Source organism: Vanellus vanellus (assembly GCF_965231255.1).
Source record: "Vanellus vanellus genome assembly, chromosome: 11".
Taxonomy (NCBI): Eukaryota; Metazoa; Chordata; class Aves; order Charadriiformes; family Charadriidae; genus Vanellus; species Vanellus vanellus.
Window position 1 is genome coordinate 16818498 of NC_138916.1, and position 17153 is coordinate 16835650.

The 17153-nt window shown below is 50.8% G+C and overlaps 1 protein-coding gene across 4 annotated transcripts in view; it reads left to right on the plus strand.

Annotated features, from left to right (window-relative positions):
- The window catches only part of NTRK3 (neurotrophic receptor tyrosine kinase 3), a gene marked incomplete at its 5' end in the record, with an annotated part of 221256 nt that overhangs the window by 194757 nt on the left and 9346 nt on the right, over positions 1–17153 (plus strand). For 2 of the 4 annotated variants that reach the window (XM_082489009.1, XM_082489010.1), the window contains one exon: positions 4795–4869. The exons of the other annotated variants lie outside the window; for them this stretch is intronic. In XM_082489009.1, coding sequence (XP_082345135.1) covers positions 4795–4869 — 75 coding nt within the window. The remainder of the gene's footprint in view (positions 1–4794; positions 4870–17153) is intronic. 4 annotated transcript variants of the gene reach the window in all.

The following is a 17153-nucleotide window of genomic DNA, read 5'->3' on the forward strand; positions in this document are numbered from 1 at the left end:
ACAGTTCCTTATCTCCTGAAAGGAAGATGTAACAGCATCATCTTGTGTTTTAGCCAGACATTTTTCCTCAACGCTTCCCTGTTTCTACACTGAGGGAAAAACAAATGTTGAGTCTTTTTTTTTTTTTTTTTCCTTCTGTTTGAAACGTTAAGAGTCCTTCACACAAAGCAGCTCAAGTGCAGAGGAATTAATTGGGGAAATTAGGTTGTGTTGTATTTCTGGCATTTTCTCAGAAATGGTAATTGCCCTAATTCTCCACCCTGCCAAGACCTCCACCCGCACCCTGTTTCCCCCCTCCCCTTTTCCTCGCTGTCTACCTGTCTTTCTCCTGCTTGAGTTGCTGTTTTCATGCTGTTGCCATTTATTTCATTTCGGTAATGAGAGGGATGTGGCAGGTGAAGAGCTCTCGCAATCTGGTGACATCTTCTTTGAAGCACAGGCACAAAAGAGCAGTTTGGTTTGGGGAAATGAAAACTCCCTGCTCTGGTACTTGACCCCCCCTGCTCAACTCTTCTCCTGCTTGGGATATGTTGCTGCTGCCTTGCAAGTCATTTGGCTCAGATTTTTGTTTCATGTAGTCTCAATATTCACCCAAACACCGACCTCCATGTTTAACCCCTCAATGTTCCCCCCAAGTCGTTCAGTATTACCTGACCTAAAACACCTGGTGATGGTTCTTGGCAGGTTTGGATCCAATGGAGGTGCAACAGTGGGGAGTAAAGCTGGGGGGACTCCTTGTCTCAGGAGATGGTAGGTGCCAACAGCTGAGATGGGTTGAAAAAGTGATTGAACAGAATTGTGGAAGAAAAGTAATTTATGAGGGGCTAGAAAACAGCTAGCAAACACAAAATACTCCCCCTGTTTCAGGAAATCCCTGTGCCACCGGGTTTATTGAGGACTGGAAGACTATTGTGGGACATATGCGGTGGGCTCTTCTGTTTCCATATTCTCCCCTACGCACCTCTGACTGAGGTCATGGTTCCAGCTGACTGGACTTCGGCTGTTCTTAAAAGTTTTCCAGTCTGATTTCTGCTTTCCCGGGAGCTGGGGAGAGTACTGGGAGTACCAGTCAAATGCTGGACCCAGCTGAGGGGTAGCGACACCATCTCCACGAAGTCAGAGATTCAGTTCAGTTCAGAAAACTGGGATTGTTTCTCGACGTAGCCGAACCACCCAAGCCTGTTCACTTCTGCTGTGAAAACTTGAGACAGCAAGTTTCCTGCAGGGATTTCAGAAGCCCTTTCCTTCAAAGCAATTCCCTTCCCATAAAACTTAACTAGGGAGGGCAGGACTCTCTTCCATTTTCAGTGTACCCTGGGTGCAGCCAGCAGGTCCAGAGCAGCAAGAGAAGCTACTTGTGATCCCCACCCATCCTTGAGTAGTTCCCCTCCTCCCCGTCCTTGACTGTGAAACTGGTTTTGCCCTGTTCCAATTTGTATTGTCCAAGTGTGGTCCGCAAGTGAACATCCACGTGCTAGAGTGGATCCTGCGTGCAGTGTGCTCCCTTCCTCCCACTGTCCCCACTCTGAACAGCCCATTAGCCTGAAAGCTGTGAGATACGTTGAAGAAAGCACAGTGCCCAGTTTTGAGCCAGGGAGGCTCTCCCATGGTGGAGATCCACCCAAAACATGTTCCTCCGTGGTGTCACCAGAAACAAGGAAGGATTTTGTACAGGGCAGGCCCAAGAAGCTGGTGGTTCCTGGGTTTTACCGAGGTGGCCTGATTTAAACTTTAGCTAGAGCAGAAGAAGGTGGAGAACCATCTGTTAGTGAGCTTCATTGTCCTAGCCCCAGGTGGACCAGAAACAGTGTGTGTGCTCCTAAGGCGAACTACCACTTACAATCGAGGGAGACTTGGATGTGTAAAACCCTCCCCTCTCCCCTTATCTAGGTTGTTGGACCCATTTCCCCGCTGCATCCCAGCTGGCCAGCGGCCTCCTCCTGCCTTCCCAGCTGCAGGACCGTGATCTCAGCTCTCCTTTACCGTGGGGACAGCCGTGAGATCACACATCGGTTGGGAAAGGTGGAGAGCATCCCCAAACCTTAGTACGATCAGCAAAAGAACTGGAGGCAGAGCAGTTATAAGCCAGTTTAGTGGGAACATGGATAAATTACGCCTTGCTTCAAGACAAACTGGAGACCTCCCTAGGAAAATTGGGATGCAAATATCTTCTTCGTCCTCCTTAATTAAGATGTTTGCATGGAAAGAAAGCATTGCCTTTCTTTTTTTTCCTCCTGATTCCTGCATGGTCAGAGTTTCCGCAGGCTTTCCCCTCCTGATCCCCTCCTGTTTCGTAGCCCTGTCTCTCTCACGGCCACAGCGAGCTCCTTCTCCACGCCAGCTGGACGGAGAAAGCCCCTATTTGCAAGCAGCTGTCTTTAATAAACAGGCTGTTTAGGGCTAGGCTGTCAAAGAGAGCATGTTCAATGTACAATCAAGGGGCAACGATGCACAAAATTGCACACGCACACAAAATAGGAATCTTTTCTCGGTGTGTGTTGAGCTTTGAACGCTTAAGTGATTCCACCTCTCTCTTCCCCATCCAATTATGTGGGCAACACACGATAAGATTGCTAAAGGAATTAGTGAGGGAAATCTTTACACTGCCTGATCAATATTGTTCTGCTCAGTACAAGGCATCTCCCCCCCTCTGCCCCCACTCATGTTCTCATTTGCCCTCTGAAAACACAAGTTCACCTTCTCGCTCTTTGGGCTGTGGTGGCCAAGAGGAAAACCAGCAGCATGTCTGATCAAAATGTTTGTAGTTACAGAATTTTTTCCTTGCATTAAAAAAAAAAAAAAAGAAAAGAAAAAAAAAGGTGTTCTACAGCCCTGCCAAAACCACGTTTCAGGCGTTTCAAAGAGACTTGCTGCCCAGGCCAGAGAGACCTTTCCTCTTGCAGAAATGGCCAGCAACCTTATAAGCAAAGGCACTGGATGATAATTTTTCTGAGCATCGCTGAGGCAAGACGCCAGATTTTATGGGCCGCTAGACTGATCCAATATAGAAAATCCTGTGTTCCACTGCGGATTCTGAGACCAAATTATCAATTAATGTGAAGCATTAAAAAAATCCAAATCCCTTTTAGTTCCCTGCAGTCATTAGTGACAAGATACAATATCTATAGCTCAAGTGCTTTGCCAGCATCCCCTGGCAGCAAGGCAGAAACTCCACTCCTATTTTTTTCCAATACGTACAAGGGAAACATATGAGATCAGTGTTTCTTACAGTCAGATTCAGCTGCCTCTTCATATTTACTTAGATGGAAGAATAAATCCGGTTTGGGTTACTCTCTGGGTTAGTTATTTGTTATTGGAATAAATGCACGGTAATAGATCTGACAGAGGAAGATGTTTCTCTTTCAGCTCTGTGTTTGAGGTAGAATTTGCTTTGTTCTGCACTATATTATATTGATGTTTTTTTTTTTTTTTTCCACTGCTGGATGACTTCATTTGCTCTGCCTCTTTCCAATGTCCATACCTCTGCCACAGCTGGCTTTAGGATGTGGCTTTACGCGATAGATCTCTCTTTTCTTTTTCCCTAACTGTAACATTGTCATGCAGAGGCAATTGAAACAACCAGCATGAAACAATTTTCTGAGCCTTTCCCCCACCCATTTCCTACCTCAATTTTTTGGGAAGGGAGGTGAGTCAGTCATTCACGGGGCAATTCCCCGAGCAGAATGAGCTGTCAGCTACATTGAGCAGCTCAGTTTTCACCCCTGGTGCGGGGTGGGAAGGCGCCCAGGGTGATGACTGGCTGCACACACCCTGAGGCCATATTTTTGGTGTTCCCTGGACAGTTGTCAGCCTGAACTCCGAAGGAGCACAGCCAGAAGTCTCCCCTCCAAACCACCGTGCTCACCCAACTGCCCTTTCGTCTTGGGATTTTGTCTCCTTTTTGTCCTGGTGGGAACACGAACACCTTCCTAGGAAGTCAGCAGACCTTGTTACGTTTGTCGTTCACTCTTGATTTGCACACTGAGATCCCTACCCCTTCTTCTCCCTCCCATCTTCCCTACTTGGGTACACGGGAAAACCTAGTGCTGTGTTTTCTGCTCCAGCATTTTGCTTCCCTTGCCCCCTCCCAAGGTTCAGTTTTCCAAGCGCTGGCAGCTTTGCGGGTGACTGGAAGCTGTGGGATGAGTTTTTTTCTTCCTCCCCCAACCTGCAACGGTACTGATGGGACAAAGACTTTTGGGGAAGCGTAGGGTGATCTACAGCTGCTCACTGGGACATTTGGCCAATGATGCCCTTAACTCTGGCTAACCTGAGCCTGCTTGTGTGAAGACATCAGGCCTGGGTGTCGTTCTGCTGGCAGAGGGAGACGTGTCCCTGCGCCGTGCCCAGGAGGGCTGGCAATGGGCACGGAGCGGGATGCTTGAGTACCAGATACAGAGGAACCGCTCAAGCCTCCTAAAACTTCTCCTGTCTGGAGAGGGACTCCGGATCCCCCAAGGGATGTGGCTTCACAGTCCAAGGAGAAGTTTCAGGAGGCCGAGGTCCCCTTGACTCTCGCCCAGCTTGCCCTCCCTCTGCACTGGTGCGGGTGATGGTGTGGGGTGCAAGGTGGTGGTGACCAGGGCCAGAGGGTCTCACCTGCCCCGTGCCCTCGCAGCGAGGGTTGTGCGGTGTTGGGATGTTGTAGGCAGTGAAAGACGTACGGTTCGGTTAAAGACATACCCTTTCCCTTCTTGTCCCCTTGCTTCATCACCCCCATCCCTCCCTCCCTCTCTCACCCTTCCCTTCTCTTTTGTTTGTCTCCTTCCCTTGTTTTCACCCATTCACTGTCAGGAAGGGCCGCGTCCGAAGGGCCAGTTCAGCGCAGCGTGGCAGCGACAGAGACTGGCACCGCCGGCAGCTGCAACAGTGAGTGGATCTCGACCCCTGGGGCAGCTGGAAGCGGGGGACTGGTGCCGCTTGAGCATGAAATGACACGTGGGGTCGAGCGGCTTCGGGACTAGGTCGGGTCTAGTGCGTCTGGCAGCGAAGGGGCTCTCGCGTGTGATGGGAACTGCACTTGTTTCTACTGTGGCAACTCTCCGGGGCTTGTCAGTGTGGTGGGATAATATGGGATGAATGCAAAAGTCCTCAGCGCAGTCTTCCTCCGTGGGTGTTCAGGCTGTGTCTGCACCAGCGGACGGTGGGGGCTGTCCCCTGGCTCTGGTGGCAGTGAGTGCAGCATGGTTTGTCTCTGCGCAGCTCAACCGCTCCGCGCCTCCAAGCAGGGTGGCGTTTGCACCGCTCGCCGGGGACCGTCCCTGACTTGTGTTGTCCTCTCAAAAGTTGTTTGGATGCTGTCAAATTGGCATGGACTAAACCCAGACCATTTGACCAGTTGGACCGTCACGTGCCAGCCCTGACGCCTTTTGTCTGCTAGTCTAGACACAGCCTCGGTGTCTGCCCGGTCGGGCGCTTGCAGTTGCGACTGGGTGGATGTCAACCATCACTGCTCCACTGCTGCTCCCATCCCTCTCCCGGAGGAGCGGCAGTGAGGGATTGGTATGGGTTGGATGCTCTGGCAGCACCAAGGAGTTCGGGTTTGCCAAGGTGGTGGCTGATGGGAGCCGTGTGAGCCAGCTGAGGGCTGGTGACACCTCTGCTCGCCCTGCCCTCCCTCCCACAGAGGTGAGCCATCATCCCGTTGTGCCCGCTGCATGCTGGAGCCTCTGCGTAGGGATGCTCAGCCCGGCGGGTCCCCAACTGTCACAGCATTGCCGAAGCCACTGCCAGCAAGCTGCAAGGCTGCTGGAGGTGAGCTGGAGAAGCCTGTGAGAGGGGCAAACATTGAACTTGTTTGTCCTGTGGGGTTTTCCTGCTGGCACACAAGGAAGTGCTCTGTTGATCCAGAAAGTTGGGGAGCCTTTGCTTGAGTCTGTTTTGGAAGTGGATCAAGCTAATCCACCCAAAATGCTGTCTGTGCAGAGCAGTTATGACCCCTCATAAGTTAAGGCAGCAAAGTGATGACTTCCACACTTCTCAATAGCTTCCGTGTGCCAGCAAGCCCAGAGAGATGGACATAAAAATTTGCAAAGCAGCCGTGACTGTGACAAATTACTGGGATCCAGTTACCCCAGCCTCCCTGTGCCATTGGTAGGTGAGGTCTATGCTCCTGGCCAGGTGATGAAGGACTTGCTGTCCCACTGCCCAGCCTCCTCCCAGCACCACCACCACTCCTCCTGCCTGGGCGGCAATGGGGGTTGAGGGAATGCCTACGTGGTGTTGAGCAGTTGAGTGGATCCCGCAAAGCCCTGCCGGGATGCGTGACGGAGCAGGGCCCTGGCAGTTCCTGACTGTTGCCAGAATCACACGGGAGTGTGCGTTTAGGTATCGCTGATTTTACAGGGGATATGTCAGCGGATAAGAAGACGCGCCACTGAAAGGTGATTTTGTTACGTTTATGCCTTTCTGAGGCAAAATTGAATTGCGGGGTGTGGATGGGAATTTAGTTCTAAGCACTGATGTAATTTTGTATCCTCGGGCCTGAAGGCAGTTTTTAAAAAATTATTTTCCCCTGTGCCCTGACACTATTTTTTTGCCTTTCAATCATGTCCTTATGACAGAACAAATACTGGGGTTGACCTTTGCAATGTGACATAATAATATGTGACTTCTTTATAGCTCTTTTCATCCAAAATTCTTGGCACGCTATGAATCTGATCCTGCAACCACTTACCGCTGGGCTTAGCGCTCACTGCTCCAAGCAATCCCTGGGGAAGCCAGAGGAGCGCTCACACACACGAGGGCTATACCTGGTATTATTTGCAGCATCGGGCCCTGGAGAAATGTGGCACGTGTCTGTGAACAGCCACATTTTGGAAAGAAAAAGTCTTGCCCTCTCATTTATGATTTTTATTCGCTATCAGAGTGCCATGCCCAGAACGAACGTGACAGCCTCCCCTTGGCTAAAATGTCATGGCAGGTAATGCTTGGGTCGTATTAATAGCTGTCATCTACAACCCTAGTTCTTCTTTTTATTAGTGTTTTCCCAGCCCTGAAAGCATGCTAATTGATAAACTCCCTTAGCTTATCCTGCACCGTTTGATCCTGCAGAAATCACAGCATTTTATCTTATTAGCAAGTAGGAATTAAAGAATTAAAACTACTCAGGGGGAAAAAGGAACATAACCACTTTCCCTGTGCATCCCTTCTGAAACAACCTCGCGCTGCGCCCTCAGAAACCCCCAGCTCAGCCCCCTTGGCTTCACAGACCGCGGGAATCCCAGACCAGTGAATGCTTGGGCTGAAAAATGCTTTCTGCTCTGCTATTCCTGTTCTGAAAGGGAGAGCCCAGTTAGGCGCGTGGAGAAGAAGAGTCCAGCAGTGAGAGCCCAGCCTCGGACTGGGCTGCAGGTCCCTTCCATGCTACCGATGTCCTGCGTCACCATCGGGAGTTCAGTTAGTCCTTCTGTGCCTCAGCTTCTCGTTGTTAAAAGGTGATCCCGGCTCATCTTCGCTGAGGAGATTCACATGCAAAAAAAAAGATTGCAAGGGACGCAGTCATTATGGTGTCGGGAGACAGGTAAGTACGTTAGAAATACATAGGGACCCTGTGAGCTGAGCCATTTGTGGTACTGGTTCAGGGAGAGTGAATTGTGGAAGTCCTCAGTAGTTGGACACTGCAAGGAGAGAAGCAGGTAGGATCCTTGCGCCCGCCTCTGCTTGGTATGTTTAGGATGGGTAGAACCAGGAGAGAGACCTGCTCCACCTCCTTGGTGATAAGTGGTTAAATCTGGGGATGGAGAGCCGCTAGCCATCAGCAGGTGTCTACACGCTTCACTGTTGTTTGCCATCAGTAGAGCACTGCATCTCCCCTCCCCTCCCTTAAAAAATAAATTCATTAGGAGTAGAGAGGGCTGGAAGGGATTCCCTGGATCATCAAATCCAATCCCCTGTTGCATCAATCACATCAGTTTTATCCTTTTCATAATCAAGCACCACTATTAAATGGGCTCCTAAGGGAAGACAGTCCCAGAATCTCATTGCTTTAACTCGTAGATGCTTCTAATTTCCAGTCTATGCTTAGTCATGGCCCGTTTGTTAAACAGCAGGTACCTGGCACAGCAGCAAGAAATTTAACACAGTTTTCTTAAAATAACCACCCAGAAATCCTAGCCACGAAAAAAAAAAAAAAAAAGCTGAGGTTGCAAAAGGGAACGTGCAAGGCCAGGTAATGATAATGGGGAGCCCTGAGCTCACACTTGCCTCTGCCGTGTAGTACAGACTTTACGTAATCACCTGCCGTTAATCTTGCATGATCCAGTTGAGGTACAAGGCAAAAGTACTCACAGAACAAAAGAAATTCTTTGCTATTCTTCTCCGTCATGTTCATTGTGTAACCTTCTGTCTCTTTTGCCAGGTATAACTAACCCTGAGCTAAACATTTGGCTATTTTTCCCATTCTTGGCAGGCTTTTCCGTGCCATCCATCGCTTTACCGTGCCAGCCTTTACCTGCACAGCATCTTTGAGAAGTCAGTGAGTTGCATTGGCCCATTTTACAGGTTAGGAAAGGAAGCCCGGAGCTCTCAGCCATACCAACCCATAGAGCTACTGGGGCAACTTGCCTCCTCCGAAATGCCCCTGCTTTATTCAGTGCAGTCTGATGCACTCCAAACCACGCGATTGCTACCCAGCCGGAGGAAAGGGGCTGGTGCAGCAGTCTGCCTTGTGGCACACAGCGTGTGTCGCATGTCATGGAAATGATGGGACACTCGAGACCGATGACTTGACAGTCTTGTCTGGTTACTTAATCAGAGCGACAATGAATGGGCGGAGGGGGAGAAATAGAGTATAGGCAGAGGGGCAAACCCGCTGCGTTACCCGTTGCAGCATCCATTAGTTGTGACCCAGCCCTCAGAGGGCAATGGCACGCGGGGTCCTACACGCTTAGATGGGGTCACGGCCGCGCAGCATGGCCAGAGTGACTAAGGAGGAGCGTTCACTTTGACAAAACCAGGTTTGCAACTAGGACGCCGAAATCCCGTGTTTGCTTATTTAACTTGGCAGGTATTCAAGTGAAACAGGCACGGAGGGGAGGTGTCAGAGCTGATCTCGGTACCAGCGTGTGGGATTTTGACTTTCTATTTCAGTGCTCCTGTTAGGAAAAGAAATGCACTGAGAACCCCCCCCTTCCTTTTTTTTTTTTTTTTCAGCACTATTTAAGTGTCATAAGAATCCTACAGTGCCCACCTTAACGTTCCTAACAAATTAAAATATTAGTCTATAATCTGAAAATCATTACCGTGGTTACTATAAAAACCTGAAGCTCTCCAGAGGGAACGATGTCAGTGGGTCTAAAACGTATGCAAATATATTTCGTTGCCATGAAGGTACGAGGGGTCGGAGAGGCGGCCCCCAGCCCCGGGGTGACAGGCTGTTAGCGTGGCAGGGAACGAAGTGCATCTCACAGTGGGGAGGGAGAAAGCGGAACTCTTGGCTGGTTTTCCTGGAGTTTTGCGGGGTGAATGCCTGGGGCTGTGCCTGGCTGGTTTGGATGGTTGCAGAGGAAAGCGTTGGTGCTGTTCCCGCGCGCCTCCCTCGCGGTGAGGGTACGGAAGCGCTCCCAACGGCTCACCCCCATCACCAGTGAGCCGCTCTGGCCCCATCCTGCTGGCACAGACAGGGCGGGTGGCTGTGCCCCTCGGGCTTCCGCATGCCCCTGGTGCCCCTTTCCTCCTGCACGTGACTCTGGATGTGTCCCTCGGAATAAGCGACGCCTAATGCAGGGCAGGCAGGAGGCAGCCGCATCCAGCTCTGAGGAAGCAGCCCATGCCCAGGAGAGACTGGGTGACAATGTGGCCCCTGCTTTGGCCAGGTGACACCAGATACCCCCAGAGCGGTGGCCCCTGAGCCGGTCCCTTGCCCCACGCGGAGCCAGTGGGTTTCTGCTGGTTACTCCTCACTGGCTTGGACAAGTGTTAGAGGGTTCAAAGATTAATTACCGTTTAACCAGCTGTATTTCCATCTCTGCAGAAGGCTACAGTGGAAAAGACAGAAGTACCGGGATAATTTACCCCGGTATGACACAGCAGATTACCCTCTACTTACAAGGTCACCAGTTAGCGTGTAATTAGACCTCCAACGCAGGGAAGTCTGCAGTAGGTTTCCAAACCACTCTTCTTCCCGGTGTCAGAGAAGCAGAGGGATGGCAGCAAAGTGCAGATTGAAACCTCATTAGGTGCATTTAAAGCTCTTAAATAGTTTAAAATTCAAGGGAGGGGATGCGCAATGAGAGGGCGGCAAGGCCACCTGTACCTCTCAGGGAGAGGGAGGAAAATAAACCAGAGCAGTTTGTCCAGGAAATGCGGGAAAGCCAAAAGAGAAAGGAGGGCTTAGAGGGAGCCACGCGTGCCGGGAGGCTGCGGGCTGACCGGCAGCAACGGCCGCCGCTCTTCAAGCTTCAGCGGGGAGAGCTTCGCCAGCGGCGGCGGACACTGCTGAGGCCGCAGAGCTGCGTGGCCGCTGGGTCCTGCCCCGGGGGATGGTGCCCCCGGGGCCGTGTGGGATGCGGCAGCGGGGATGCCCCGTGGGTCAGGAGGAGGGGTGGGTGGCGGGACACGCCGCCCGTGCCTGCTGCCTCCCTGCCTCTTGCTCCGCACTGCTCTCCTCCGCTTTTCGCACCCACCCAAATCAACCCCCTGCTCGTGGAGCATTTTGAAGAATGAGACCTGCCTTTGGCTGTCAAGCACAAATTCCAGTAGCAGCTCATCGCACCTCTCGGGTGGGTAATGAAGCAGCGAGCCGGTTCTGATCAATATACGGCAAGTACCGCTGCAGAGTGAGATTGTGCCCGCCCCAGACCACTTTGCATTTTATCTTTATAACCCCTGTCCTCTTCGAGCCAAGCGCAGCGCCTTGTGGGGTGGCAGCTCCCGAGCAAGCTTTCAGTGTCCCAGTGAAACAAACGCTCTTCTGAAGCCGTCCATGTAAAGAACCCAAGTCAAAGAGCAAAGGGGGTGCCTCTACAGCAATCGTTATTTTAAATACTCTTTTATTACACAGCCACGTGCCCTTGGCTCAGCCCCACAAAGGGTATCCATGAGCTCGACGGTGTCTGGAGAGCTGCAGCAGAAACAAAGACGGTGTGAAGCAATTGATCGCTGAGGATAGAAAGAGCTGTATGTAAATAGTTTGTCTAAAGAATGACCAGAGCGGGGAGATGTGCTGCCTGATTGCAAATATTTACAAAGTTGTGAGCTTGAAAGTTAGAAAACGTTGAGAGAAGTATAGAGAAGTTAGCACAGGGATAAGGCAGTGAGGATGAGGCTGGGGAAAATCGGTGTGGCAAGCAGGAAATTTCCATCCTGTAGGCAAGAGTTGCTTGTGAATTCCTGAGGGAGGCTGCGGGGTGCCCGCTGGGATGTACGGATCGGCACCCGTCAATACCTTAGCAAATCCTTTAGGGCCCTCTCTCACAACGGAAAGAGGGCAGATTGAAATTAAACAGGGCTTTTTTTTTTTTTTTCAGCTCTTTTTTTTTTTTTCTCTTTAAAGCTGGTTCGTACGCAGACGTGCGTGTCGTTGCCTGTGCGTGCTGCGTACACACCCCTAACGCTCTCGGGGTAGGGCAGCTCATCCGGAGGCGGCGAAACCAGCCAAGGCTTTAAGCCCGGCATTTGTAGTCACGTTTCTCCTCGAAGTAAATGCTCCAACAGTGACATAATTGAGGACTGTCCTGTCTGCTCGGCATATGTCTGCAGGGGTCATTCATCCTCTCAGACGCTGCAGAACATTAGTGGTTTCTTTAGACTCACTTTCTCCTTCCGTCCTTCCTCTTGTGGCTAGCCCTAATGGAGAGCTGGTGGCTAGAGACTCCTCCAGGAAAACTCTCCTGGTTTGGAGAGCTGACTGTCTAGAAGCAGTCCTATATTACGGCAAAACCAGTCAGATGTGTCCTACCGGGTGCTGGGTTTGTGAAATGGTCCCAGCGCGGCTCACTGGGGTGAGGCTGGGGCTCACTGGGTCTGGCTGGCTGAGGGGAAGGGAGCAGAAGGCACCTAGCGATGTCTGCGATGGCCGCTTAGTGCTCGAGGGCTCTAATGGCATCTAGGAACCAGGTTCCTGTGTTTGTGCGTCTGCTTATTTATTTACGCTCCCGGCTAAATAAATAGGGAGGAAGAATTTTAACACAGTGGTTAAAATGCACGGGACTCCAGCAAGTCTGTCCTACTCAAGGGCATCTGGAAAACTTGATAAAGAATGGAGGAAACTTCAGTGCACAGAAAGTCTCGGGAGAATGGAGTAGAAGAGGATGCAATGCTTGAGTCCTTCAGATTTTCAAATTCAGCTTGTGGGCCAGCAGAATCCCGCAGCCAAACCCCAGCCTCACCTTCTGGGCGTGCCACCATTTTGGCTGTGGCTGGTTTTAGTTCTGCCGCTTCCCAGCGCTGATGCTGCTGGTCCCCCATCGCAGCCGAGCTCAGACGGGTGCAGTCGCTCTCTTCTCCCGTACCTGTACCTCTTTGGCTGTTGTCACCATCTCCAGCCTATCCTCTACGTGCCACACCACCTTTTGACGGGAATGCTTCAGGCAGGCATGGGAAGGGCCCGTCCAGGACAACATCCCCTATTTTAGGTCTGAGGAAGTTTAGCCATTAGCATCATATATTCAATGTGTGTCTCTATGGTGGCCTAACTCGGGAGGGGGGGGGGGGTGGGGGTGGTTGGGGTTTGCCTCTGCCGTGAAATGCAGCTCTCCGTTCAGCAGTGCCAGAGCTGGCACAGCTTTCCCACCGGCACTGATGAGTTTAATCACATCATTAGTAGGTGTGACACTGCAGCCTCCGATGATGAGCTCTTTATTTTAACGCGGCTTGCAACGTGTTTCTCTGAGATGCCATCTGTGCCCGGACTACCTTCATTAGGAGAGAAAGCGTATGCAGCTTCTGAAGTTGTTCTGTATTTCTGTGATGTTTCCCTGCTGAGAAACCGCTGTTCGACTGGAGGGGGTGAGAACTTGTACCTGAAGGAAAGCACCGTCACCCAAAATACTTAAACAGGCCAAATACGCCATTAGGAAGCGCACCATCGGGAACCGTCCTCAATCGGCCTGCGGGAAACTGCCTGGACGGAACGATCCAGCTATTTTATTGCTGAAAGTTTTCCATCTTGGTAAAGCACTGAGGCCCCATCCTCCCATCTAAAGCACTGTAAGTTTTCAGGAAAGCAAGGAACGGGTTTCTATTTTTGTACCTCCGTACCACGACTGTGCACAGCAGCCTCTGGGTTGCCCGCCCAGTGTTTACGTACAAAAAAATACTATTAAGATTTGTGGGTGCAGATCTGAGCATCTAACCTTCCCCCTTAAAAACTCCCTACTCGGCTATATATTTCTATAGGTGCCCCTGGATCAGCCAACAGGCAGCACGGCTCCCAGTGTTTCGCTGCTACTTAAGGAGCTTCACAAATGACAAACCAGGCGGGAGCTGCCAGGTCACGGTCCAGCTGCACGTAAAGGAAGGGACTGCTGCTATAGGGAGTTCCCGTACCCTGCCTTGTACTAAATTGCCGTCTGTATGCTGCCAGGCCTACGCTCAGGGAATCTGACGTTAACAAGAAATAGATTTCCAAACAGTCCAGCCTAATGAATTTTGAATATTATTATGATTAATGCCAAGGCAGTTGAACTGATCATCCGCCATCCAGAAGTTAAGTCATGGAGCCTTATCTAAGTCATGTATAGTCGTCAGTCAGGAACGGCTCTGGCTGCAGACAAGGATGGAGGAGGGGACTCCAAAGGGGAGGCACTGTCAGGACAGCGAGGGACGATGGAAGGGGAGATTATGAGATACTGATCTGAAAGCATTTTAGCATAGAGTGATCGTACATGCAAGTGCTTTATTGGTCCTATTTCCTAAGCTGTATTTCTCAGGCCATTTTGAGACTTTGCTTTTATATCGCTATGTTAAGATTTATTGGTCAAATCTTCTTACTTTCCGAAGCCAGAAGCTGAGCTGATTTTCATTCTCTGCATCGCCAAAAGAACAGAATGCTGATGGACGCGTTTCTTGCATCATGATGGTTTAACTTAGCCTCTATCTGATTAGCTTTTGAGCTATTAAACACTTCTTGTAGTATTACCAGCTCACTGCAAAATGATAATGCAGATCAGTCATGGACGATTTCTGTTGGCACATGCAGTCTTTGCAGACTACAGATCCCCTTTGAAGCTGGAACCAGCTGACAGCTGTGCTGTTTCATGGGTGTTGCATGTCTCTGAGCAGACCTGTCCTAAAAAAGGGTGTCGTGGGGGCAAGGGTCTCCAGCCTGGTGGAGACAAATTGCTAAACCCGTACGGTGCCTGACAAACTATCTGACGGCTGTAGTTTGAATGGGTTTAGTGGCCTTCTCGGGCTCTGCTCTTATCTGATGGTTGGACTCGATGATCCCAAGGGTCTCTTCCAACCTAGACAATTCTATGATTCTATGATTCTATGATCTGGGCAGTGACCAGGAGAAAGGTGGCTTAGTTGGTAGCTTTTGAACAGCCTAGATGTGGTGCCCATGGGGTGGCTGCGGTGCAGAAGACCGCAGAGGCCACCATCTGCATGCACCCCTCTGCACGGCTGCCCAGTACCAACCCACAGCCAAGCAGTGGGACTCCTGGGAAGCCACTGGGTCTCCCACCAGTGAATCCTTCCCCAGTACTACCACTTTCCTCTGCTGTCTGAGATCCTAGTGTGGGTCATCCTCATTCTGGGCCACAAGAATCTTTCAGCAGGTCGCCCAGGGGATCAGGAGGCTGGTCACCTCTCCTTCACCTAGGAAAGCTCCTGTTAGGACAGGGGTTTAGGACCTGCTAGGACCTGGTGGTGGCCTCACTGACCGCTTTACTAGGTGCTTTGCAAACTACAGCTGCTCTGCTGCCACGTCTTCCCCCAGCTGAATGAGGCATGGCTGGGATTCATCATAGTTTATGTTCCGATGTTGGAGATCGTGGATTTTGGAGCATTCACTTATATGAAAATGAGAAACTGGCCTTTGTTCCTCTGCAGGCTGGTCGTGCAGCCCTTTCCTAGCAGTGGGCGCTGCTGCTTTGAGTTCTGGGAAGAAAAGAGAAGGGGTGAACCGTGGTAAGGAGCACACCAAATAGATTATTGGCAAACACAATTAAAAATATATGTGCGATTACTCCTCTGTTTTCCTTTTCTTAACCATCCTCTGCATTACCTCTGGCATTTTTAGATGGCAGATAATATAACTGAGAGGACTCTTGGGTACAGGCAGCTCTTAGAACAGCAGTGATTTATCTCAGGCCGTTTTGAGGTAGCAGAATTTACCTCTAGCTACAGCCACCCCTCCATGTCTGCCCCCCCTCATTTGCATAAGGAATTGGCAGCTTGTTAATGGCTCATTAGGAATGCTGAAAACCGTGGGATTAAAACACAGGCAGCGGAGCAGAGATGAGGGGAAGGGGGAGAAAGGCCGCTGTCCCTGCTTGCAAATTACACCGCTTGATTCAATGTGATGCAGAATTACAGGTCATAAAGCAACTAGATTGTTAAATGAAGTAAGGAAAAACAATGTCAATGGCAGGCTTTATTTTTAGACTCATGTTTAAACACAGTATGTGCATCTGGGGGGAACAAACAGTCCCTCGCCAAACAGTCCTACTGACAGCAGGAAGGTCTCACCCTCTTCTCAGTAGCGCGTTAACCCTGCCTGGTCAGTCTTTCCTGCTCCTGAGCAAGTCCATCTGGCTCCTTACATCACCTCACGACGGGGACATTTGGTTCCTTTCCCCGTGCTCTCTCTGGGTACGTCCAACCCTCTCCCCTCCGGCAGCAGGCGACCTGCGTCTCCCCTGCTCTGGGCAAGGCTGGGACATCCAGCACAGCTCCATGCAAGCAAGAGAAACAGCTACAGGGTGCTTTGTGTGTTCCGTAAATCTCCAAAAATCCTCTGTGATCCCTTGCAAACTGCTGTGAGACGTCTTCAGTCACTGGCACGCAGGGGAGCAGCAAGCCCCACGCCGCGGCACCGCCGGAGCCTGCAGCGGAGGAGATGGTGAGGTGCAGAGAAGGAGGATTAGGAGAGGATCAGATCTACCATTGGCAGAAAGTGGAGCAGACACATGCAGAGTGCTGCGTGGTGAGGACACAGTAAGTCAAGTGAGTCAAAATGTGCGGAAGAGGCTTTTTGTTTTTGGGTGTTTTTTTTTTTTTTTTGACTGGTTTTAAACTCACGTTCAGTACTGGCTGTGGCAGCAGGGACAGCAGAGGCCCAAGACCTGAAGGCAGGGACAGGGCTACGCTGAGGAGTTGGCACTGACGGCTTCTGAATCACTTCTTAGAAGAGGCTCAGCCTGGGGGTGGTACGGCCATAACACACGATGCCTTTCAGTCAGGAGAACACCTTGGGGGTGTTTTGGGGCCAGAGTAATTCCGGCAATGGTGCAGTCTCAGATATAGCTTGCACCCTTCTTTCTGGGTAAGCTGAAAGGAAATTAGAAGCAAAGTATTTGGGAAGTGCATCCAGTCACAACTTGCACTTAAATTCAGCTACTTGTGATGTAAACTACTTGGATACTTAAGAGCCTGGTAAGGTGACAGAGCTATGAACTGTGGGACAGCTAACGTTCAGCAAAGCTCAGCTCGGTCTGGCACGTCAGAGTTAATCCCTCTGCTTTGTAAAAGGTGCCCAGGAATCTGTCAGGGCTCACACAGGCAAAATACTGGCGCATCTGATTGATAGAGAAATGTCTCTCAGTGCTGCTGGATCCAGCGCTGAAGGCAGGGAAGGAGCGTCTCCTCCTGGAGACCCGGCCAGGAGCACGTACTGCCCTTGGCCTCGCCCCTGAGAAGACACCTTCGCGTGCCCCAACCTGATCTGACAAACTGTGACTCACAAAGGCGTGACCTACAGAAGTTTTGTTTGGTTTTCTCCAAGAGCTCAACCCAGACAAACAGAGAAGCTTTTGCTGCTTCTTGCTTGCATGGCTTTTTTTTTGTCCTTGCGTCCTCTCGGGTGATCCAACGACCTGTGGCTCTTATTCCTACAAAGCTGTCCAGAACTGCTGAGTAACACATCCTGCCCACAGCAGGAATTAATGTGGCCTGATGGGGATGTACATCTGGCTGCTGGGGGAAGGCTCAGAGCTAAGTACCTTCCGGTGATCACCCAGCTCGTAGAACTGAGGTCTAAAGGACATATG